This window comes from Quercus robur, chromosome 1, assembly GCF_932294415.1.
Source record: "Quercus robur chromosome 1, dhQueRobu3.1, whole genome shotgun sequence".
NCBI lineage: Eukaryota > Viridiplantae > Streptophyta > Magnoliopsida > Fagales > Fagaceae > Quercus > Quercus robur.
In genome coordinates, this window is record NC_065534.1 from 6,408,792 (window position 1) to 6,434,499 (window position 25,708).

Genomic DNA, 25,708 nt, shown 5'->3' on the forward strand with positions numbered 1-25,708 from the left:
AATTTATATTTATGATTTATAATTGTTCATATATTACATTTATGATTGTTCCTATAATAAATAAAAATATGATTACGAAATACATTACTCTTTATTAAATTAGTTTAAATTGTAAAAATAATAAATAATAAAATCACCATAAAATAATCATCTCGTGCAATGCGTGGGTTCGCGGCTAGTTTATAGATATACTAGTCGCAAACCTACCCAATGCGTAAGAATAAATAATAATTTCGTATTGTAATATAATGTATAATTTTTTTGCTAAAATTAAAAATGAGAGAGAGAGAGAGAGAGGGGGGGAGGTATATATTTTTATCACAAAACAAATACACTTAAATCTTTATTGTATGTTTCTCAAAAAAATATTTATTATATAGTTTTATACCAAATCAAATTGTCAATTCAAAACCAAATAATACACAATTCTTAAGATGATCATTAAAGTGGTTATAATATCTCATTATATAACAAGAACACTGTTACTTCAGGAAAAGTTCCCCTCAATGGGTGGTGGATCTTTGATCTTTCCCACTCCGATGCTAATTTCGTCCTTCCACTTGGATGATAGGAATGTGTATTGTTTAAGTTGTTATATGTTACTAACAGCTCAAATAACAAGGAGCTATAGATTGCCATTCTTTACGATATAACTCCACATGTTGATACGTGTCTAACAAAGAGTTTCTATCTTTATACATGTTTGAGTTGTTTTATGTTTCTAATGTGTGTCACTTGTTTCTCAAAAATAAAATAAAATAAATGTGTGTCACTTATTTCGAGTATAAATAGAGCCTCACGTGTGCTTCTGTTTTTCCACCGATCAAGCTTTGCTTGTGATTCTTTTCTTTTTTTTCTTTTTCTTTTTTGGGTTTGAGTTTGCACTTGGATTTGAGTGTTTTGGATTATGTTCCACTTTCGTTTACTAAATTTGGGTGCTTTGTGTTCTGGGTTTTCAATATAAGTACTACTTTTTATTCTTTTCATTTGAACTGAAATTCATACTGTTTTAGCAGTTTTTGATCTTTGTTCCTACTGAATTCTTGCATGTTCAAGGCTTTTGCGTTCTGGGATTTTAAGAAATATGGAAGGCTTTTTGTTCTTTAAAACGTTGGTCATTTTTGCTGTCGTTGGTTTATGTCGTTATGCCATGGCCAAGGAATGCACAAACATTCTTACTAATGAATCAAGAAACACACTTCAATTCACTCTCTCGAATTTCAAGAGGATTGATATCAACTATACGATAACTGACAATTCCGCCAATAAACGGACTTGGGAAATAATGTATCAAAAAATGAAAAAACGACCTGTTTTTAATGTGTCCAATGATTTGCTCAAGGAAATGTCATTGCATGATGTAAGATTGGATCCAAACTCAATACATTGGCAAGCACAGCAAACGAATTTGGAGTACCTATTGATGTTGGAAGTGGATAGTTTGGTTTGGAGCTATAGGAAGATAGCCGGTTTGCCAACACCTGGGAAGCCATATGGGGGGTGGGAATCCCCAGATAATGAAGCTCGGGGTCATTTTGTAGGTTGGTTTTAAACTTGTTATTATGACTTTTGCACCATACATGTCACAAATTTCTACTTATATTTTTATTTTTTGAACCCAAGATAGTAACTTTCATCTGTACTTAACTGAAAGTAGGTTCCGTTTGAGCTAGAGTTAATTAGCTTCTTTTTTTTTTTTTTTTCTTTATTGGGTGAAATTTGGCACATTGGTTCACATTATTCAGATGCTTAAAAAGGGTAACTAGAGATATGATCCAATGTACGGTCGAGTAGCATGAAAAGATTCACATGCCTCTTTTAAAGAAATTGTAATATCTTACATTTAATCTTTAATGTTTACAATGAATAACTAGTTTTTGTTATCTTGAAGGGCATTATTTGAGTGCAACAGCACAAATGTGGGCTAGCACTCACAATGACACTGTTAGACAGAGAATGTCAGCAGTGGTGTCTGCTTTATCTGCCTGCCAGGAGAAAATCGGCACTGGATATCTTTCTGCTTTTCCAACTGACTTTTTTGATCGTGTTGAAGATATAAAACCACTATGGGGGGCTCCTTATTACACAATTCACAAGGTAGAATCTACTTCTGTTGCTTTACAAGATGGAAACTAATTATTTGGCCTTTAAAAAGTTACAACTAGCTTTCAATCTTCTCTACTTTGACAGATCTTGGCAGGCTTACTTGATCAACATACACTTGCTGATAATGATCAAGCTTTAAAAATGGTGACATGGATGGTTGACTATTTTTACAACCGTGTTCAGAATGTGGTAACACGGTTCAGTTTAGAAAGGCACTATCTATCACTTAATACAGAATCTGGTGGCATGAATGATGTTCTTTACAGGTTATATACCATTACGGTAGGTAAATTCATCTGTGTATTAGCTCCTCTAATAGATACTTCAAATTTAATTTTTTGATATTATTTCTGTACTTGGTTGAGATATGTATCAGGAGAAATAAAAGATTGTCAGTCTAACTGGTTATTATTTGAATTTGCAATTGTTACAGAACTTGTGCTTTGGATATTTATGGTATGACAGCACCCTGCAAGAAATGTTTTCTTCAATGAAAATGACCTTATTTGTGTTCCACTAGTCAATATTCAGTATCTTATTTCATTATCTAACAACCACTAAAGAAAAGAATAACATTTGAAATGTTTCCATAGTTCTATCAGAAGTTCGCCTAATATGATATGAATTAAGGAAACTGTAATTTTCTTTATTTGATTGGATTTCCATTAGTTTCTTGCCGGTGGCATGTTGTTTCTGTAGCTTTCATAGTACTTAAGTCATTCTCTAATATAAGCCTTTCATTCTATTATGCGCAGAACGATCAAAAGCATTTATTTTTGGCTCATCTATTTGATAAACCCTGCTTTCTAGGACCACTTGCATTACAGGTAATCCTTATTTTCTGTTGGCTAAGTTTGGAGCATTATGTCATTTAACAAACTTCCAGCAATAAATTGTGACATCTTTACCTTAGAGAATGCTGTCTCCACTGCAAATATAAAAAATTCTGAAACAGTTATCTTTAGGTTCAAAGTAGATATGAGTGGCACTGTCTTCTAATGATATAATTGCTTCACCTTTTTGTAGAAGGTTTCTGGAATAAATAACCTGTTCGTTTATAATAAGCTCTATCAGTAGTCTTCCAGATTGCATATGTGTGTGCACGCACACTTTGGTTCCCTTCAGGCATACATGTTTCCACTTGTGGATCCATTAAATTCCTATCTTGAAAATCAAAGCTTTTGAAAAGAAATTTCATTCAAAGCATTTGAAAGTGAGAGTAAAACCAACTATGTTTTGTAAAGAATACTATTTATTGAAGTAGGAAGTGATATTTGTGTAACCAAGGTTTGAAGTCAAGGGCTTTAAGGAAGTGAAGATGTGAACTGAAATGTGTTGTTTAAAGGTTGTAATGGGAGATGACCTCTTCTTGTGTTCTTATTAATTGTGCAATTATGATGTTTTTTAAAATAAATAATTAAAAAGCAACAACAACAACAACGACCAAGCCTTAGTCCCAAGCTGAACAAGATCTTTAGGTTAAAAAATATCCAGTTTAATTCTGGCTGATTTTCATTTCACTTCCATAGCAAAATACATCCTATAATAAATCACATCAGTAGCATTTGTTGTGTCCCATTTTCTGTCTCTATGCTTATGTGGATTCTAAGTGATAATATTTACTATCTCATCAAAAATAGAAATACAAAAGGATGGTAGTTGTTGTATAGATGAATCACTGAATAGTGAATGCATTCTTCTTTTCTCAGAATACCATACAGATTTTATACTTCTCTCGAAGCTACATCTCCTATGCTTATAAGTTCAAATGCCATTCTTCTGACTTTATTCATATTCAAGTTTATTTGTTATTCTAGATTCTAATTTTCAAACTTGCTATTATTTGACGAAAATCCATTCTTTCACTTTTAGGCTGATGAGATATCTGACTTTCATGCCAACACACATATCCCAATTGTTATTGGATCTCAAATGCGGTATGAAGTCACTGGTGATCCACTTTATAAGGTAAACTGCTTTACCTAAGTTATAAATAATCTCAACCATAGTACTCGACAAAGCCTTTTATAATTTCTACTGTTTACCTCTCCCTTCCCCCTTTTTATTTTGGTTGCTGCTTTAATGCATGTGGCGCTTCCTGTTTAATTGGCCTTTTCACCTTTCTTGTTGAGACATTTTGATCCTACACTATTTTGTCTTAGTTTTGGTCACTTCATTGGAAATTAAATATGTTTATGGATTTTTCTCAAAAGATTTGTATTGTCATTCAAAATTATGGTGTGCCAGGCAATAGGGATGTTCTTCATGGACATTGTTAACTCTTCACACAGCTATGCAACAGGAGGAACATCATTCTTAGAACATTGGTATTGATATTATTCAAAATTTCGATTCATCTCCTCTTACCTGAATCTCCATATGCTACACTGTGTGAATATGAAACCTCATGTGCATCTTTTTAACATATGGACAGGACTGACCCAATGCGAGTGGGAGATATTCTACAAACCGAGAGTGAAGAATCATGCACAACTTATAACATGCTGAAGGTATATTTTGTGAAGAAAACAAAATCTCTAAAGCGATGATAAAATTCTTTGTTTAGATTGGCATGCATTGGTGACATTTTGTAGGTCTCTCGCCACCTGTTTACATGGACCAAAGAAGTGGCATATGCAGATTATTATGAGCGTGCATTGACAAATGGTGTTCTAAGCATACAAAGAGGAACAGATCCTGGAGTGATGATTTACATGCTCCCACTAGGTCGTGGATCTTCCAAGGCCGAAAGCTACCATGGATGGGGAACACCATTCGACTCTATGTGGTGCTGCTATGGCACAGGTCTGGGTTTGATTGTCAATTTTTATCTCATATAGCTTTAGGAAAATGAAAGACCGCCAAATTCTTTCTTCACATCACCAAAATCTTAATTTTGTTGAATCTCATGATTTTTCCTTTTCATATTATGATTGTTCTAATTGAGCAATCTCCGGTTATATCTCTTTTAAGTTCCTTGGATGTTGTAACTTTTTCTGTTTGCTGCTTTTGTAGCAATGGAATCATTCTCAAAGATAGGAGATTCAATATATTTTGAAGAGAAAGGAAAAGATCCTGTTCTTTACATTATCCAGTACATATCAAGCTCACTTAATTGGAAATCAGGAAATATTGTGGTCAATCAGAAAGTTGATCCTGTTTTCTCCACGAATCCATACCTTCGAGTGACATTCACATTTTCTTCAATGAAGGTACTGGCCACAGTTATTTCTTAAACTAGACATCACTGTTGAATATATTTTGCTCTTGACATCACTTAGTGAAAGAAAGAAAGAACAAATTGTTAAATATCAAAACTAAAACAGGTCCTCTGTTTTCTATTCACACTTCACCCGTTACATAAATACTTTTGTGTTACACTTACCCTTTATTGATAAGGCTGAACTTAGTGGAAGTGGAACACTAAAAGCCATATCTAGTAATGGTTCTAGGAAACTTGGACTATTTTCATAGCAAAAGAACATTTCTCACTTTCTTTTTAAATTTTTCTGGTTAGGGGTCTTACTTTCCTGAACAAATTTCTTATTTTCTCCAAAGAAAAAGGGCTCCCGCTTTTATAGGCTGCTTTATGGCAAAACAGGCTTTCCATTCAATTTGAATTCTTTTCATACCATGTTAAACTTCCTTCTTCAATTCTCCATTTTTTCCACAACATGCTGACATTACTTCCAAAATATTATGTATGATACTCCTTTTAAAAGATTTCAAAGTGAAAGAACTGCAGCCTCGGAATAATCTTTGGTACTTCCCCAACTATGGCACATAATTAGGTTCACAGCTTTCCAAATTATTCAAGTGCACCACATACTCTCTCTCTCTCTCTCTCTCTCACACAAACACACACGTCCACATGCAAGTGCACACACACAAGCCACACAAACCAATGTTGAAGCAACTCGTGAATGTCAGGGTATAACTGGTTTTGATACTAATTTTGACATGCAGGGGACACACAAATCCTCTACCTTGAACTTGAGGATACCAATTTGGACATTTGCAAACAATGCTAAGGCATTGCTGAATGCTGAGAGTTTGACTGTACCAGCTCCAGGTTTAGATCTCTCTCTCTCTCTCTCTCCCTATATATACATATATATATGTGTGCTACCTTATCTTCAAAAAAATGAACAGATCAAAATGCAAAAGAGGGTCTTGGCTTGTTTCTGCAGTTTCCCTTTTATTGTTTAATCTTTTAATTATTCTGATGATCTGATCCTTTCCAACTCTAATATGCGTGCAAAAAGTATAGATTCTTTTGGGGGAGGATGGGGGGACAACAACTTGCTTTACTTATCAGAAAATGACCATTTTCTTGATTATTTCATTCATGATGCAGGTAATTTCCTATCTGTCACTAGAAACTGGGGACCTGGTGACAAATTAACACTTGAGCTGCCCATTAGTTTGAGAACAGAAGATATTAAAGGTATTTTCATTGTGGATGGTCCACTTAAACAATTTATGCAAATCCTGATCCCAAGCATACCCTTTTTCTTCCTCAACTCTTGTAAACTTTTCTGATTAGCAACATAATTATTACGGATGATATATTGCTTACTAAGTCTTTCCAATAAACTTCAGATGACCGGCCTGAGTTTGCATCTCTTAAGGCAATACTTTATGGCCCCTATCTGCTTGCGGGTCATTCCGAGGCTGACTGGAACATCAAAACTGGATCAGCAAAGTCTATTTCAGACTTGATAACTCCAATCCCTGCTGCCTACAATGCTTATCTGGTTTCTTTTTCCCAAGTGTCTGGAAACTCAACTTTTGTCTTAACCAACCCAAACCATTATATCCAAGAGTCTGAAAACGTAATTTTTCTTGCAAATGCCTCAGCGAATTCCTCCCAAGTGTCTGGAAACTTACCTTCTAACTTAACAAACTCAGACCATTCAATTACAATGAAAATTTTACCTCCTCCTGGCAATAGTTCCACTGTTGGTGCCACTTTTAGACTCATCTTAACTGACTCACCTCCACCAAAATTTTCAACACTCAAAGATGCTATTGGCAAGTCAGTAATGCTAGAACCATTTGATTTGCCAGGAATGGTTGTAGTACACCAAGGAATAAATAACAACCTTACAGTTGCAGCCCCGCCTGCTCGCGGTGGCTCTTCCATTTTCCGGTTGGTTGCAGGATTGGATGGAAGGGCTGAGACGGTATCATTGGAGTCAGAAAGCAACAAGGATTGCTTTGTGCATAATGGTGTGAATAACAATTCAAGTGCAATCATCAAGCTCAGCTGCAAATCAGGCTCATCAGATGTTAATTTTAATCAGGCTGCCAGCTTTGTAATGGAAAAGGGACTAGCTGAGTATCATCCTATCAGCTTTGTGGCAAAAGCGCCTAAGAGGAATTTTCTTCTGGCACCATTGTTGAGCTTCCGGGATGAATTTTATACTGTTTATTTTAACATTCAAGCTTAACAATCTAGGTGGGAGAGTGGGAGGTCCACCATATTTATAAAAGTGATGTCCAACTTACCAATGTTTATTTTAAGTGAATTTTATAATATTTATTTAAACATTCAAGCTTAACTTACTTGCTTGGTTCCAATTAGCTCAACTGGTAAAATCTCAAATGGTTAAATAAGATATCAGGATTCAATCTCCACCAACACCAAAAACCGATTAAGTTTGATGATAAAAAGTTATTATTAGGAATTGACGCTATAGGTTGAAACTATCTCAAAAAAAAAAAAAAAAAAAAAAAAAAGCTTAATTCGCTTGATATCTCCTTTAAAATAATAACAAGTAAGGTAAATTACAAGTTGCACCCCTGAAATTTGGGATTTATTGGATTTTACACTTCAAAGTTTCAAAAACTTGATTTTACACCCTAAAGTTTGGTTCCATTAGCAATTCACTGGATATTTTTTTCTTCTAAAATCAATTTCACATCATCCTCATGGTCATCATCAAATTCAAATGATATATTTATTATAGATTGACTCAAATGATATATTCGTAACTATAATTAAGTTATCAATTATTGGAATAAAATTGTGAAGGCGGTAAGAAATTCTAATTGTTGTTCTTATTATACGCGGGAAAAAAAATAATTTAATTAAATAGCTTGTTGTGAACAAGCCTGAAATTCTTCAACAAGAAAATAAATCAAGTTTAGATATATATTATAGCTTGATGATGTGTCCGGAGTTACTTCGCGATTGAAATTAAATTAAATTAAATTAAGCAAATCTAAACTTTTAATATTCGGCGTGACTTATTTACAACCCTACTAATATGCACTGCAATTAATAATTATCTAATACATTACCTTACTGCAATTTTGCAATGATTTATTCTTTATTAATATAGATAATAGATTCCTTAAAGAAAATTATGGAAATGATATAATTTTATGTGATGTCCTTTGCATTATCACTCCAATTATGATTTTTTTTCTTCTCCCTTTCTTATTAGTTGCTCCTCGAATTTTAATAAAAGCAATGTTGGAGACAATTTTTCACAATTTTTTACATAACTTGTTAGCATTAACATATCAAGTTTTCATTATAGATAACATCAAGTTCACATTAACTCATTGCCGACATCATTTTTATTATGTAAAAATCGCAATAACATATCATATTAATAATTGTGAAAAGGTTTTGAAATTTTTTATGACTTTAATTTAAAGTTTTAATAAACACCATTTTTTTCTAAGAGCCTTGTAACTCTTTGGCATAGCATTCCTATTGTTGTAACTATCAAATTATCCAATCAATATATAACATGTTTACAATGAATTGCATTTATTTTCAAAATGACTCGTATATATTAAGCTAATTTGAATTTTGATGCTTCGAAAAATTTACTAGAATTAATTTGATTTTTTCATGACTAGCTGACATAATCATATATTCACACACATTATGTGCACTTGAATGTTAATACACACGGAAAGAGTCTTATATCAGTGATTTTCTTTCTCTCCTTTAGAAGCAAAATCAGAATTCAAATATCTTCGACCATAAAATCATAATAATACTAATAATAATTTAATACAAAGGATTTCTTCTTTTTTTTGTTAAATCTTGATTGGGATGAAAATGTGTTGCCAAATTTGTGCTAATGCAATTGTGGATAGGCCCAATACACGAATCAGTGGCTGTGTGCAACACGAGATACACTCTGGGCCAAGTCCAAACAAGGTTCACCAAGATGCTAGAAAGTTCATTGAAAATAATCAGGAAACAGCCAGAAAATTCATTAAGCAGAAAGGGAAAAAGACACAACAACCGGAACTCCCTAGAAAATACCTGAAGAATCCCCATAAACCTATAAATTCACTACCGCACTCTTTCTTCCCAAACCAGTCAGAATTAGCAAGTGTCATTGTAAGCTTTTCCAACAAACAACCACTTCAAAGGTTTTCTTTCTACTATAGCTCTTAGTTAAGATGTCTCTGATTCCAAGCTTCTTTGGTAGCCACCGAAGCAACATGTCGGACCCATTCTCGCTCGAGATTTGGGACCCATTTAAGGATTTCCCATTCTCATCTGAACCTCAGTTTGCAAGAGAAACTTCTGCTTTGGTTAACACCCGTGTGGATTGGAAGGAGACCCCAGAAGCCCATGTGTTCAAAGCTGATCTTCCTGGGCTCAACAAAGAGGAAGTGAAGGTTGAAGTTGAAGATGACAGAGTGCTCCAAATAAGCGGAGAGAGGAAAGTGGAGAAGGAAGAGAAGAAAGATACGTGGCATAGAGTGGAGCGTAGCAGTGGCAAGTTCTTGAGGAGGTTTAGGCTTCCTGAGAATGCTAAGATGGATCAGATCAAGGCTGCAATGGAGAATGGTGTTCTCACTGTGACAGTCCCTAAGGTGGAGGCAAAGAAGCCTGATGTCAAGACCATTGAGATTTCTAGCTAAATTGTGATTTTGGTCCCTCTGTACCATAATAATTAGAATAAACTATGGCCTTAAATTGTGATTGCAGATAATAAATTTAGTACAAGTATGTTTCTTTGATAATTGTGATGATTTTTCCCAAGTATACGCTGTATGGGGAGTATATAAAAGTTCTAAGTTCAATGGAATGCTAAAACAGAGTGCTTAATATTGCTGCTTCCATTTTCTCAACAAAAAAATAATAATAATAACAATATTGCTGCTTACATCCATATATTGTTTCATTGGAAAAGTTTATGCATTTTCTAATATTTGGAAGGATAAAAAAATATCAAAGAAAATTATCTTTTAACTTAGCATGAAATCGAGTTGTTTTTTTGCTAAAATTGTTGAAAAATAACTCTATCTCACATAAAATTAAATAAAAGAAATGAAGTTAGAAGATAATTGTGGGGGACGAAGATCAAAAGTAGTTAAACAAGTGGCTAAGGTTATTTTTGAGGAGTTAAAATCCATAAAATGTCAAAACAAATACCTTTTCTTCCTCAAATTGCCAACCAGATCCACCCCAAATTGACACATGCGCATTCTAAGGTGTTTTATTTTTGCCAAATCAGCCCAGGTAAGTATGAAATTATAAATAGCCACCCCAAATTGTCACTACAGGCCAGGCCCAGCCCAATAGTAGTCTAAAAAGAGCAAATTACGAATCGGCCCACCGAGCCCTTTCCCTGGTAAAAGCCCACCTAATGCATTTTAGACCACAAGCCCACCACTACATATATATTTCGTTTCATCGCCTCTGTTCTCAGCTAGGGTTTACAGTTTCACCAAATTAGGGTTTTAGGGTTTGTCTCAGCTGCAAAAGCTTCAGATCCAGCGACAATGGTGGAAAAGACAAGAAAAGAGGAGGTCGTCAGCCGAGAGTACACTATTAATCTCCACAAGCGCCTTCATGGATGGTACACGCTTTGAATTTCTTTTGGGAAACATTTTTTTTTTTTAATTCCGTTTTTGTCCTCCATATTTATCGTGAATGACATACGTAGATCTGTAACGCATTTGAACCCATGGGAAAAAAAAGTGAAAAAATGGAGAATTTCGACTGGGCTTAGGTTTTAAGATGAAAATGAGTGATTGGGTTTTGTTTGGATCTCTGAAATTGAGCAAAGGACATGTTTTGTATGCAATTTTGGATTTTAGTTTGGTATTCCTGTGATTTTGTTTTGCAATGTTTTTAAACTAATAGCTAAGACATTGGTTGTTGTGTAGCTATGTTTGTGTTTGGTTCTTTTTTGGTGGCATTTTATAATATAGTTACTTCTTGCTTAGGAGAGAAGATAGGTACATGTTTTCTTTCAAATTCAGTGTAGGTTTAGATGCCATGTTGAAGTTGAAGGAATCCATTATGTTTTATGCACAACTTTAGGTAAAAGTCAAGTCCATTGTTGTAAATGGGGACATTGCAGTAATTGGGTGACTATTACAGTTTTGTATATTGGCCATTTTAGATGATAGGTTTGTACTTTCTAAGGTACATAGTAAATGGACTCTCTTTTACTTTGATCATGTGCCTATAATGGCTGATGGCAGCTACACGTTTGAAACGTATAACCATTGGGGAACTGTAGTTTCAGAACTTCTGTCATAGAGTTTATTCGATTCTGTTTTGCTGCTTTCTGCGAGTGTATATTAAATGAATGAGTTGGGAAAATGCTAATCTACTCTGACTAGACTGAATAATTTGCCCTATGCATTTCAATGATCATGTGCTGAATCCATTTAATCCATCTACATGGAAGGGATATCCCTGATACCGTAAAATTTTGGAGTGTCCTTGTGTTGTTTTGGAATGGATTAGCTTGCAAAACGGAAGTGTAAAGCATCAATCAATGGTAGTCCTTGTTTTTATACTTACCTTAACTTCTTTTGATGATATTCATTCTAATTGAATTCAACAGGGAAGAATCTCTAGGTTTACATTCGGTAACATTAACATCAAGTGCTGTTTATGATGTAATTTAAGGGCCTTTTGATACCTTTCTGTGATTTCAAAATCCTGATTTTTAGTGTAGTAATTTGGATTATACGGATGATACATAGCCACAAGTTCTTTCTGATCAGGATTTGAGACAGCAAATTTTAAATTTCTGACTACATCATCTATGTTTTTAGTTTCTTCTGATGTCCTGAAAGTGTAATTTTACTTTAGAAATTAGTACCCTCATGGGGTTTGTCTTTTTTCTTTGTAGCACATTCAAAAAGAAGGCTCCAAAGGCCATAAAGGAGATTAGGAAGTTTGCCCAGAAGGCTATGGGAACAACAGATGTCAGGGTGGATGTGAAGCTTAACAAGCTAATATGGAGCCATGGGATCCGAAGTGTGCCTAGGAGGATTCGTGTTCGCATTGCCCGGAAAAGAAATGATGAGGAAGATGCCAAGGAGGAGCTGTATTCACTAGTCACTGTCACTGAGATTCCACCAGAGGGTTTGAAGGGATTGGGCACGAAGGTCATTGAAGGAGATGATTGAGCAGTAACATTGTTGCTTAATTTTTTGTTAACTCATTTATTTTATATCTATTTTACTTAGAATTTTGGATATGTTTCTGGATTGTCTAAACATTAACATTTGAGCAGCAGAGAGTTGATTTAATGAATTGTAAGCCAATCAATTTTTGTATTTTTGGTCCATTTCTAGATTGCCCCTTGATCACATCTATTAATTCTGCAGCATTGTTCGTATGATATTCATTTTTACTTTTTATTATGTAACCATTCTGGTATGAATTTCGTGATTACTAATAAGATGCATGTTTTGTGACTAAGTATCCGTTTGGATAATGATGATAACGTTAAGCGTCTAAGTATTGGCTTTTTTTATTATTTTTTTTTTTAGAAGCGTGTTTCTGTCTTTTCTAATAGGTTTCGTGCACTGTTCACGGGATCTATAAATCTATTTTTGCACCAAAACTTTCATTAAAAATTAGTCTCATGACACTATTCACACGTATAAAAATTATTTTGTTACAATATTTTTAGTTTTCAATTTTTAGCAAAATAAACGGTATCCAAACACAGTGTTTTTAGTTTTCAGTTTTTAGCAAAATAAACAATATCCAAACACACTTTAAATTGTCCCAAAATATAAATATCCAAACACACTTTAAATTGTCCCAAAATATAAATGAAAAGCTTATTATTATCCCTCACTGAACAATTTCAGCCAAACTTTCATTTGTGTTTTTTGGTCATTAAAATTTTGTTGATGGCATAATGATCTAAGAACTGGATAGCCATTTTGGCCCCTGAAGTTTGACACAAATTGTGATTTAACAAAATCTATACTGAAGTGGACAAGGATATAAAGGCTGAAGAGTGGATTATTTTATCATCCATAGCTTTTTTCTTTTTTTTGATACCCATTCATTGTTGAAACTTGAAAATCCAATAATTTGAGGAATTAAATCTTAGATTTTTTATTCGACAAAAAGAACGTTTACTAGAACCCACGGATCTTGAAATTACGGTTTCACAATCCACCATAGATTTGCAATAAAATGATGTGCTATTTGAAGTTTGAACTACTCATGTACCATTTATCTAGAAATCGTTAGGCAATCTCTTTAAGACATCGCATCGTATTGAACGGATGCTCGCGTAATGTGTTAGTTCTGTTTATCACATCATGGTATTAAATGGATGTCCGTGTAATGTGTTATAGTTTGCTTTCAGCTACCAAACTTTAATCATATTCATACATGATACATGGGTTGTCTTCCGCACGTTGCAATTAATGCTCTTCATTCCACCGTTGGACCCCTCTCCCTTTTTATTGTAAAACGTACATTCACGTGTGTTGTTTTTCTCTATTTAAATTTATGAGAAACGGCTACCAAATCCCCACACCCATGTGTTTTGTCTCTGCACAACTTGCACAAAAAGAGCTTTTCAATAGGATTTGCCCTTACAATGATGATTATCATCATGTGCCAGTTCACCCTTAATTCCTAAAAGCTTTTTTTCCACCTCAATTAGGTGATTCATCGGACTTGTTAACCACCGTAAGGCTAGGGCCCAATGCTCCAGAGTACAAGACTCAACAATATGCTAAGGCTCAATGTTATGGAATTCAATGCATTATCACATTGGACCCAAGTTGTATCTCATTTAATTTTTTTTTTCTTTTCATAATTGTTTAAATATATGACAAAATTATGTTTCAAGTGAAGTTATAATTTTCACAAATATTTTTAAAAATAAAATTCAGGAAAAATGAGGTTTCATTTAATTTTGAAAATGTCTAAGCTACTTTAAATGATCTCTTTTCCTACTTAAATAATCTCTCTTCCATTAGAATGAAGTGTAAAAAAAAAAAAATTTAAAAAAAATAACTCGTTATAACTAGAGATCATTCATATGATGATAATACTTATTAGTTACCACCATCTTGTATCGAGGGCTTCAATTATATGCTAATCAAAACAAGAATATATAGATATAAATGCAATGAATCTTATCAAATCGACAAGTGCACCTTCAATTCTATCCCATCCTTATTCAATGGCCCTTTTACAATGAAGACGTCGAAAAGGACCATGCCGACGGTGACATTGATTATACCAATACCGCAATGACAATGAAGCCCGAAATAACTGCACGATTTCAATGTCACATGTCACCAAATTGTTCTAATTTTTTCCACAATTGTCATGGTTGCTTTTCACCGTCAAACTACAAAGTCCAAAGCAAAAGTTTCTTTAACTTTTAGCTTAAAACCAAAATTCTCAAGTCTCTTTTTAAAATCATAATTTTTTTTTTTTGGTTTCTTACCGTGTTTTCTCGTGGCTTTCAACCAGAGACTAATCACTGTTAATACCGAGTGGATCCACGAAGGGGTAAAGCACTGACTCAGGAAATTCTTTTCAAAGTGCAGGTAGCAGGACTCGAACTAGGGAGCACACCTAGTCGAGCCAAGTACAAACACCTTGAAACCAAGAGCCCAACCAACTTGACCAACCCCTGAATTTCAAAATCATAATTCATAATCACCATTTTTGGTCACATCAATATGAAAGTCACCATGTACACGTAAGTCCCGTGACTAGTAATGAATTTGACATTAATTTTTTCCACAATTGTAAATTATTTGGTGGCCCCCACACCATAATTCCATCCATGCAAATTACGTGCATGAAATTTGAAACCTTAAATTTTTCATTACTCAACGCAACATATAGGTTAAACACAACTATAATCAACAAATTAAAAACATAATATATAGGAGTATCAATTTTACTCTTACATAATACAAACAAATGACGATATTTCGGTTTAACCGACACTGATAAACTCATCCTATCTCGGCCGAAACACTTTTTTTTTTCTTCTAGCAAGCTTTTAATGGCTTCCCACAAAGACAATCATTATAAACAAACGACGACGCTTCGAGGTGATTGAACGGAGACCCGGCAGGTATTGGGCCACAAAGGTGGTTATGGCTCAAATCCAAGTGTCCGACATACGAAGCCGACATCATCGATTTCGGTATCGGACCCTTCAAATTATTATACGCTAAATCCAGCGCTGTAAAGTACGATCTCGGTCCGAAAACGTCCGGTATTTGACCCTGGATCGCATTTTTGCTCAAGTTTAAGTTGCTTATCCTCGAGTTGAGCAAACTCGCCGGTATGGTACCCGAAATTTTATTGCCATCCAGGTTCAAATTTCCGAGAACCGACATTCGACCTAGCGATTCCGGTATCGGACCGGAGATTGAATTCAAAGAGAGATCCAGATCTGCAAGACGGTAAATTTTCGAAATGGAACTTGGGATTTGGCCGGAGAGCTGGTTTCGGCTCAGTAAAGCCCGGCTCAGCATTCGGAGTTGGCCGAAATTTCGGGGTATCTCGCCCCAGAGTTTGTTGTTTCGGAGATCCAAGTGCATCAAGCTGGAGATATTCGTTAAAGAAGGTGGGATTTTCCCGGAGATAAGATTATCGGCCACGTTGAGAACAGTGAGCCTCGTCAGCCTCCCGATATCGGCCGGAATATCGCCCGAAATCTTGTTTCCGATAAGATCCAAGATTCGGAGAAAAGGAAGCGACGTAATACAATCCGGAATCTCGCCCGAAATTCCCTTCCAATCAGCGACAGTAAAAGAAGAGAGGCGCGTGAGCTTGCAAATAGCTGGTGAGATATAGCCGGTCATGTGCCCGGTTCGGTGAGCCCGTTGGAAAATCGGGTCTTCGGACTCTCCACGGAGGTTTATATCGGCGACCCGATGGGTTTCCGGGTCGCAACTAACGCCGTACCAGTTGTGGCAACAGTCGCTGCCCGTCCATGAATTGAAGATGCCCAAATAAGGCTCGTGGAGGGCAGCTTTGAAAGCTAACAGTGCTGCCCGGTCTGACGGCGGGCAGGACTTAACGGTGGAAGAACTAACGGCGAGCAATGTTAGCGTTAAAAACAAAACCACACTGCCCATTGTAGCTAGATTTTAACGTTGGAGAGTGAAGCATGGACATGGGAAGTGAGTGACTGAGTGACTAGGTTTATATAGGCATTTTGATTGTCAAATGGTCTTGTTTTTTTTTTCCTGACGATTTTGCCCCTAACATGGATTTGTAGATTAGGATTGATTTTCTTCTTTCTTTTTTTTAAGTGTGCGTCTCGCATGGGTTATTTTTTATAAATTATTTTACTATTTAACTTATTTTTGTTATTATTTATGAGTTTCATTGTACTTTTTAATACTATTCACAAGTCTCATTGTACTATTTCAACTAATTTTTATCTTTATCTACAGTATTTTCAACAAAAAATTTTTAATTTCAGCAAAATAAACAGATCTTAAACGAACACTTAGTAGTTCTAGGAACATAGATTATTATACGATTGTCTTGTTACGACTAAGACATGACAGACTGTAAGTAGTTAACCATCACTTACATACACACAAATTTACCATTTTTTCTTCACTCATCATAATTTACAGCATCACAATTATGGTAAGAAATGGTGAAAAATATTGTGGTCCAACAATTTTCTTTGTTTTACAGGTTTGTCTTTGATTGACACGGAGTTCATGTGTCACTGTTTCCTCGAATTTTCATTGCGTTCGCTGCCACATCAAATCATTGAATAATAATAAAGATAGTTTTTTTGTGAGGATAAGGATTTGGAGTTTTATTTTTGTTTAGTTTTAGATCGATATGTTGCTCTATAAGTAAATGAGACAGGATTCGAAAATTACCATGTTTTTAGACAAGATCTACTTGACTTTCAATAATTTTTTTGGATCAGTTTGGCATAGCATAGTATATTTATGTATGTAAATTTTGGAGAAAGCAAACAATCTCCATTAATGTATGCATTATTTGAACACTCAAATGTTTATTTGATATATATATATATATATATATATGCAAATAGCTCCATTTTTCTACGGGTGAAATTTATATCCAGTATCTTTTTTATAATGGACACACGTTTGCATCGTAGCGTGTCCAGTTCATAAAAACACAAAACACAAGTCATATACTTCCCCCCATTAGATAAAAATGCATATTTGCTACAAATTAATTAGCGTATTGCATAGATTATTGCTGAGTAAATAGTGATTCTGGAACTTTTTAATTGCTCCATTATAAACAAAATTGGAGAAAATTTAACTTAATATGGTATAGGATTGTAGAACATTGTCTTATTATTTAGTTCACTATTAGTCTGCTATTACTATTCCAAAAGAAAAGAAAAAAAGTCGGAAAGATTGGAGAGAGGTCAGAGACTCAGAGCTGAAGCTAATAATAATTGAGGAAGAGTAGGACAACATGTGGTGAGGATAAGCTTTAAGGGAAAAAGAAGTGTGAAGAGGCTGAGAGGCATGGAATAACATGCATACGTGGCAGTTATAGGTCCTTAAAAAAAAAAAAAAAAATTCTTTACTAACAGATCTGTCCATTTTCTTATTCTGGGGAATGTCACTGACTCACTTTGAAAGCCTTTAAGGGAGAATAATTGTTTTTAAGGTCCAACTTCACTAAGGTCATTTTTCAGGAGAATATTTTCTTTTTCTTTTTGAATTCTATAAATACATACCTTTTTACTTATCGAAATATATATATGTTTTTCGTGATAATAAAAATATGAAGTAGTATCATTCAAGAAAGATTTTCAAATACCCCTACTTCAGTAATTTGGATCACTAAGTATTTACTGCATATTGACCTTGTAAACTAAGTAAATATTAATGAATAATGAGTTTACTGCTCATCAACATCTTTTTTCTTTTCTTTTTTTAAGTGATAGTATCACCATGCGTAAAGTGAGAGCAGGTTACATTTTAATTGAAAACAGTTTCACATATATATACATTTAAATTAGATTAGCTTAGAATTTTTATCTTGTAATTAGTATTACAAAAAAATATTAACATCTAGTTTGGAAAAAAAAAATTTCCTTTAGTGTAAAACTTGGGCAAATATTAAGGTATATAATTTGACTAATACAATTTCTGGGAAAAAAAATCATGACTTCTAAGTTTTGGATAAGATAGTAAGATAGCAATAAACATGTATCATCACAAATTTTTGCCTTATCATAAAAAAATTTAAAAATTTAAAAAAAAAATGCACAACATTCTCTGAAAAGTTTGAAGTAGTAGAGCTTGCACTTTAATAAGGAGAATATATCTAGAATTCATTTACTTTACAATTAGGTATGTAGGTCCTTTTTCTTTTTCTTTTGGATCAACTCCTCTCTAAAGATGTACACTTCCAATTATTGGTACAGAAAATAGAATGGAAACCATAACTTTTTCCCAGATCTACCAAACAAGGTACTAAAATGTATGCATGTTCAATTCCTAAAAACTTAAAAATTAACAAGCACAATGTCCTGTTTACAAATACATGCAATAATAATAATAATAATAGATGAGGTCCACATTAACAAAAAAATGTCACAGTATGCATGTTAAATACCTGAATCTTTGTCTCCCTTGAAGAGTCACCAGATTCGTCCTTGGAGAAAGTAGTCTATTACTATAATTAATTCACATTGAAGGCCATTTTGTCCATTTGTTATTCACACCAGTCATTTTGCAGATGGTACAGTTTCATCACTGTATAGAAGCTATGTGACCTAACAAAGGTGGAGGTCAATTTTGTTTGTGGCCCAGTGATTTAGTGAATGAAGTTCAAGCAAAGACAAAGACCATATAGCAATTCAAAAATAATTATTATGAGGTATTTTTGAAAATAACTAATAATGTGATATTTCACAATGATAAAACAATATAACATAAACTCAAAAAAAAAAAAAAAAAATCATATGCCTTATAATTTTTCATGCTTTTGTGAGAGTATCAAAACAAAGAAAATCAATATAATGCTAAGTTAATTAACAGACAAAAAGTGTAGTATTAAGTCTAAATCAGACTCCTAGTGAAGTGCATTTCATTACCCACTAAATGTAATGATATTTTTTTTTTTTTTATGAGACACTAATGTGATATTATTCTGCCATGGTACTTTTTCCATATATATGAAAACGATATTTGTTTGTTACCAAATTGAAAGTACTTTTCTTACCGACACCTTTTTTTTTTTTTTTTTTTGTTGAGATAATTCGATAGAAGATAATGCAAATTTAGATTTTTTTTTTTTTTTTTTTTGTTGAAAACAATAATTGTATGTGTATCTCTAAAATATAGGAAAAAAAACATTTTCAAAGTTCTAGCAAAAAAACCGTATATATATATATATATATATATATATATATATATATACACGATAGTGCACAGAAAATCAGTAGGCTGAATGCTCCAAACTTCAATGGGTTTGAGATTGCTTGGAAGGCCTGAAAAGAAAGAAGCACAAGATCAAAGATGATCGGGGTGAACCAGCTAAGAACCCTCCAATGCTTAAGTTAGTTTTCTCTCTCGAACTCAGGAATTTCAACTTTATAAGTGGTGAAAATTTTCCTTAATTTGATATGGTTGAGTCCTTTTATAGTGAGTTTTGGAGTGGTTATTTGTTTAGTAACTTCCCCAAAGTGGGTGGAAATTAAAAGGTTCGGACTTAACTTCTACAACTACTATTGGAAGTTAAGAACTTAGTGGAAAGTTACAGCGATGAATAAGGATTTTGCTCCCACTTCAAAATAATAGAACGTAGTCTGAATTATAAGCTTTTGGATAGAGATTTACTCTGAAAATTTCTAAGTGTTGGGCGATCGTCCAGGGGACTCCATGCTAGACTACTTTCTTGCACTTGGACAACCTCCTTTGAAGGCACTCATAGGTTAAATCTCTATTGAAATTTTGAATATTTAATATATCAGGTGGACGACCTTCTTGGTCTTGGACAAAACGATGGACAAACTAGAGATAGTCCAATTTTTTGATTCACCTTCAATATATATAAAAATAAAAATTAACCACTTTTAACCCTAAAAGCATTTTTTTTTAATTTACTAGAAGATCTAAAACCTATACTATTCACTATATGATAAATTGATAATTGATCTTTATTATTAAGCCAAAATATCCATTGGTTTCTTTTTGGTGTAAGCATGGTTATAACCCAAATTCTTTATTTAATAACAATATACTTTACTAATTGATAATTGAAACTCGATTAAAATAAAATAAAATAAAAACTTGCTAAGCAAACAATCTTTATGTAAAATTCAAAATTTGAAGAATTGGTAGTCTCACGTAACGTATATATGTCAAAAGTTTAAATACTATCATCTTAGAAAATCTCACAAGTTTGCAAATCAATTTTACATTTATAACAAAATAGTAATTTGTGACCAATGAACTATGCTCAAACAACACTTTCTACTTTCATAAGTAGTAAAAGGTGAGATTGTAAGCTCAAAACCCAATAGAATGTGTATTACTTTCCAATAACCAAAAAAAAAAAAGTGATTTGTATATTTACGAAATTGTGACACTATATAACATGGTTATTGCACACTCATTTATGTTTTTAAAATATGTGATTGCTTTGTGTCCAATAGTTTTCACTCTATCTTCACTTTATCGATTTTATAATGTGAATCTAATCAAACAAACAATTCCATTGCAAATTAAGTTACTAAAAACAATTGTAAAGTTCAAATTCTAATTATATTTTATCTATCGTCAACAGCATTGTAACTCAAATATTTGGCACTTTTTAATATTCTCAAGAAAAACATCCGGAATTCAGATTCTCAGCCCCAAGTTTCCAACTATCAAATTATTAAAAAAATATATTATATTTTAACTATCCAAATCAGTGATCTGTAAGCTGAGTGGTTTTTACCTGATCAAATCATGAAACCATAACAAGCTAACCCACAAGGATGTAGATATATGTTAGTGGGTCATCGATTCTGTGAAGTTTTTTATTTATTTATTTTATGGAATCGATTTTGTGAAGTTGTGCGTATGGCAATCTTTCCTCTGTCCTTATCATAAAGATACCAAAAAAGTTCAAAAATAATGTAGATTTAATTCTACAAAAAAAAAAAAAAAAAAAAATGTAGATTTAAAGGTACTTGAGCTTATCTCAAACTCATTCCTTACCAGTGGTGACTTTGTGAGCTTGTGGGCCCTGTATTTTATTTGGAAATAAAATTTTAAAATAAATAAATAAAAGAGTTGATAAACTGTTGAGTTGTATTTTGATTGTACTTTTTCATGTTTCTAACCACAAAATTACTTCAATTTTGAGTCCAAATTATGGTTAACATAACAAATATGAAACTTTGAAGCAATACATCTCCCCCATGACTATTACACTAATATATAATAAAAATCAATAGAGAAAGCACCAAGTTATATCTGTAAATATCTTTCTGGATTTCTGTTGTTCATGGATTTTTCGCCTACGGTTTATATGCAATAAAAAAAATATTATGAATATTACAAATTTTATAACATCAAATTCTTGAACAACATGCCGACTCTTAAACACACAGTATCCAAATAAGTAAATATAAATAAATAAATAAATATATATATATATAGGGATAAAGGCCCTAGATATGGATATTGGGTCATGGGCTGTGTCCGAGGACATCAAGTAGTCTGAGGACAAGTAATACTAACGGAGACCTACAGGACAATAGTTTGTGGAAGGGGGTTTGGTCATGAGGAACTGGAAATGTTGTCCGAAGAGAAGTACCTTCTCGGCTAAATAGAGTAGAGGTCATAAGTCCGACCTTTTGTCAAGAACAAGGCAACGAACAATCATACTAGCAAGGATAAACATCAAATATGGATAAGACAAAAGAGAGTTGGAAAATATCTGAGAAGAAAGCTACTACCACCGCATCAAATGCTCTACAGCTAACTCTCTGGCCACATTAATGTGGAGATGATACCTGAACAATAATATTCAGCTTTACAACTACCCACAATGACTTCAGGAAGGTGCCGATGGGACAAACAGCAAAACCAACAATCTTGTCTACACGTAGAGGGCTAAGATGAAGTAAAAAGGGGAAATATAAAGAAGAAAAATTTCATTACAAAGGGATCATTAGATATTTTGTAGAGAAACCACTGTAAACTGAAGAACTGTAGTTTTGTATAAGTCTAAGAGAAATATATAAGAATAACCTTCCTTGGACTTTGCCGAGGAGGATTTTCCTTACCCAAGATTGTTTGTTTTATGCTTTCTTATAACAACTATCCTACTGTAATCATTAGACACCTATCTCATTGAAAGTTCAGTTTCAAGCTCACTCTCTACAAATTCATTATTTGGGCTCTTTAGGCTATTAACCTTTCTTTTGGGCTTTGGGAGGAAATCGTGTCCTTACCATATATATTTTTGTTGATGTGGTACTAATTATATTTATTATCACATTAATTTATAACAATTTATAGTAAAATTGGTAATATATTTAACATTTTTAATGTGAAATTTTGAATCATTAGATAAAGCCATTGGAATCTTGAAGTTGTATAGTAATCTTTAGCATCATGTTAAAATATAAATATCTCATTTATGGAACATTTATTTATCATTTTTTATGTTCTGAAAATGTAATTATGAAAAGTATCCTGGACCCCTGGTAAAGAAAATCTTGTGCATGATGCCAAGATCTTCACAAGTTGAGGGAAATTAAAATTAACTGAAATTAATTATCAATAATTATTATTATTATTATAATAATAATAACTGACATGACTCCTAGGTGAAATTTGATGTTCTTAATCATTTCCCTTCATAATCATAATCATAATCATGACACTTTTTGTTTTTTCTTCTTCAATTGTAAGGGCCAACGGTCGCATGAAAAAAATAAAATAGGGTCTGGTTAAGGGCACATATTAACCATTAATTTGAGGAAAGTTTTTATGAGGAATTAAAAAAACTGTCAAAACAGTTAATTACTTTTTCGTTTTTGGATAAAAAATTTCCTAAAATGGTTTACTAATATATGCTCTTAGGGCACACTTTAATAAATTAAGGACACACATTAGTAAGTCCTAATAAAATAAAACAAAACATAAAATGTGTCATATGACAAAAAACTCAAGTTGCATACAAAACCCATAGAAGAAGGTAATTATTAGGCACAATATCCCCATTTTTTCGTTTAGATCAAGCATTGATTTTCCTAGTGGGATTAAATTAGTATTAGTAAAAAAAAAAAAAAAATTGCTACCAATTAGTAAATTTTTTTATATAAATTTGAAGTTTGAAGCCCGAATTTCATCTATACTAAAAAGAACTAACTGATATCATAACTTGACCATAATGAGCAATTATTATTACGAAATAGGTGTCATAATATTGAAAATTTTATTCGTATCTATCCCCAAAAAAATGCATTAATTTCCTTACAAGCCAGTGAAGGCCAGTTGCTGTCGCTGTTGTCACAAGGACCTTTTTTTTTTTTTTTTTTTTTTGGTAAACAGTACTTCTATTAGAGCAAAACAGGAATACAAGCTAAGGAATCGTCCCTACAAACAGCCTCTAACGAGGGGGGAGGGAGATTTCCTTTATTAAAGCGAAACTCTAAATCAGAGTTCAATGCAAACTTGGCAGCTACATGCGCCGTACCCAACAAAAATTGACAAAATCAAAAGCAATAACTAAGCTACGAACATTACAGATAATATTGTGACAAGAACCTTATCCAGAAGATTCTTCCTATCTCCTAAAATTTTGCATGTAAGATCTGACAACGATGTCCTATTAATGAAATAAAGTTAAACTTTTATTACAATCACAAAAAAGGCCAACAATGAAACTACGATCCAGAAAAACAAATAGTGACATATATTGAAGGACAGGAAATGATTTAGAATGGTCCTAGTAAGATTATGCGCAAGATCTAGCAACTGGCTTGAGTGGCTGGCAATGGCAATTTGGCACAAAAGATTATAAGAACACTCGAATTTTTTTTGATTGACCAAACTTTGATCATGATTTAATTTTCCTCTAGCTAGTAAATATTATTTGGATTAGGCATGTGGTGTACATGTGCTAGAGATCTCACAGAGGACCCAGAATTGAGTGTTGAGACTCCCAAAAGATAGGTAGAGTTTAATAATTTAGTCATTTCCAACTAACATGTAATTAAACAAAAGCTTAGGATTTTGAAATTTGAGAGCTTTTGATTTTTAAATCAAATGTCACAACAATAACAGCTTTGACATAGCTTAAGAGTCAAACATTTTCCCATGTTTTGTCTTGATTTCAAATGATTCTGTTCTCAAAGCTCAATGACTCACTTCATATCTTTTGTTTCTTTTGCCGACCATAGTTTCAAATTTTCGTATGCACATAAAAGTCAATTAGATTCCAGACAATTTGCCCAAAATCAAACGGAAATTTCTTTTTTAATAAAAAATTTGAGAGGTAAAACTGATCAATGATTAATTTACTTGTACTATTCTACACTTCTAAAACCATAAACATGAATCTCAAAACCATGACCGCTCTTGTAGACAGTGACATGCCTATTTGTCACCACCACCAGTCCACCACCGTACCTTCGGTGTGGACAGGGCAACCACCAAGATAGATTCGTATCTATACTACAAACTCCATGTACTCCCTTTCACACTGCCGTCTCAATTATATGTTCAATAATTCCGTGTCCCTCAAAATTTGTATGTTTACTGTAGATAATAAATAATAGAAGTGATTTGAATGCTAGGATGTACAAACATAGATACGGGTACAAGTACGATACAACAATACAAGTAATTTTTTTTAAATTATAACATGATATGACAAATAGGACACCGTTACGAAACGGATACTGCACGGGTATGACACTCCAAATGAAGTGTCCATGTATCCTAGTTTAAAAGTGATGTCAGTGATACCAGTGAGCTCAAATAAAAACTAGTGATAACTTATCAACTTAACTATTGTGAAAACTATTGTATTCGTACCATAAATCTTATATGTTATTGTTAGTCAAAAGCAAATTTGAAGGTATAAAAAGTAAAAACCAAATTGAGCTCTCACAATTGCACTGAGTACTTTGCTTTTTCTCTCTCTGGGAATGAATCCCATTAAAGTCGTATTTAGACTGGTAACCTAAGGAGTGGTAACTTTGAAGGAGATAGCTGATAAGCATACATGTCCAATTCCACATATAGATTAATAACATAGGCATGGGGTAGCTCTCAAGGTATAATGGTTCTTTCCTCTTTTTCTTTTTCTTCTTCATCTTTTTAGTGCAAGGCAAACCATTAAAATAGA

General features: G+C 33.4%; 4 protein-coding genes across 4 annotated transcripts; 3 read left to right on the forward strand and 1 right to left on the reverse strand.

Moving 5' to 3' along the window:
* Nucleotides 1-1,297: 1,297 nt before the first annotated feature.
* Nucleotides 1,298-7,575, forward strand: LOC126696043 (uncharacterized). The gene is made up of 13 exons (XM_050393056.1): nt 1,298-1,541; nt 1,892-2,097; nt 2,191-2,388; nt 2,862-2,933; nt 3,979-4,074; nt 4,354-4,433; nt 4,541-4,616; nt 4,701-4,911; nt 5,122-5,330; nt 6,073-6,178; nt 6,464-6,553; nt 6,709-6,901; nt 7,004-7,575. Exons 1-13 carry the CDS (start codon nt 1,298-1,300, stop codon nt 7,557-7,559), a joined length of 2,337 nt encoding a protein of 778 aa, XP_050249013.1. The 3' UTR covers nt 7,560-7,575.
* A 1,775-nt stretch (nt 7,576-9,350) lies between these two features.
* On the forward strand, nt 9,351-10,203 carry LOC126717997 (18.2 kDa class I heat shock protein-like). The gene has a single exon (XM_050420019.1). It carries the CDS (start codon nt 9,538-9,540, stop codon nt 10,003-10,005), a length of 468 nt encoding a protein of 155 aa, XP_050275976.1. The 5' UTR covers nt 9,351-9,537; the 3' UTR covers nt 10,006-10,203.
* A 575-nt stretch (nt 10,204-10,778) lies between these two features.
* Nucleotides 10,779-12,666, forward strand: LOC126718006 (60S ribosomal protein L31-like). The gene is made up of 2 exons (XM_050420030.1): nt 10,779-10,946; nt 12,237-12,666. The coding sequence occupies exons 1-2, from the start codon at nt 10,870-10,872 to the stop codon at nt 12,514-12,516; spliced, it is 357 nt and encodes a 118-aa protein (XP_050275987.1). The 5' UTR covers nt 10,779-10,869; the 3' UTR covers nt 12,517-12,666.
* Nucleotides 12,667-15,153: 2,487 nt separating this feature from the next.
* Nucleotides 15,154-16,524, reverse strand: LOC126717987 (DNA damage-repair/toleration protein DRT100-like). Its single transcript, XM_050420009.1, has one exon. It carries the CDS (start codon nt 16,468-16,470, stop codon nt 15,373-15,375), a length of 1,098 nt encoding a protein of 365 aa, XP_050275966.1. The 5' UTR covers nt 16,471-16,524; the 3' UTR covers nt 15,154-15,372.
* Nucleotides 16,525-25,708: the final 9,184 nt, after the last annotated feature.

Coding starts and splice junctions, on each gene's coding strand:
- LOC126696043 (XM_050393056.1), top strand. CDS start 1,298: ATGAAAAAACGACCTGTTTTTAATGTGTCCAATGATTTGCTCAAGGAA. Junction 2,098..2,190: donor CTTATTACACAATTCACAAG/GTAGAATCTACT, acceptor CTACTTTGACAG/ATCTTGGCAGGCTTACTTGA. Junction 5,331..6,072: donor CAATGAAGGTACTGGCCACA/GTTATTTCTTAA, acceptor TTTGACATGCAG/GGGACACACAAATCCTCTAC.
- LOC126717997 (XM_050420019.1), top strand. CDS start 9,538: ATGTCTCTGATTCCAAGCTTCTTTGGTAGCCACCGAAGCAACATGTCG.
- LOC126718006 (XM_050420030.1), top strand. CDS start 10,870: ATGGTGGAAAAGACAAGAAAAGAGGAGGTCGTCAGCCGAGAGTACACT. Junction 10,947..12,236: donor CACAAGCGCCTTCATGGATG/GTACACGCTTTG, acceptor TTTTCTTTGTAG/CACATTCAAAAAGAAGGCTC.
- LOC126717987 (XM_050420009.1), bottom strand. CDS start 16,470: ATGGGCAGTGTGGTTTTGTTTTTAACGCTAACATTGCTCGCCGTTAGT.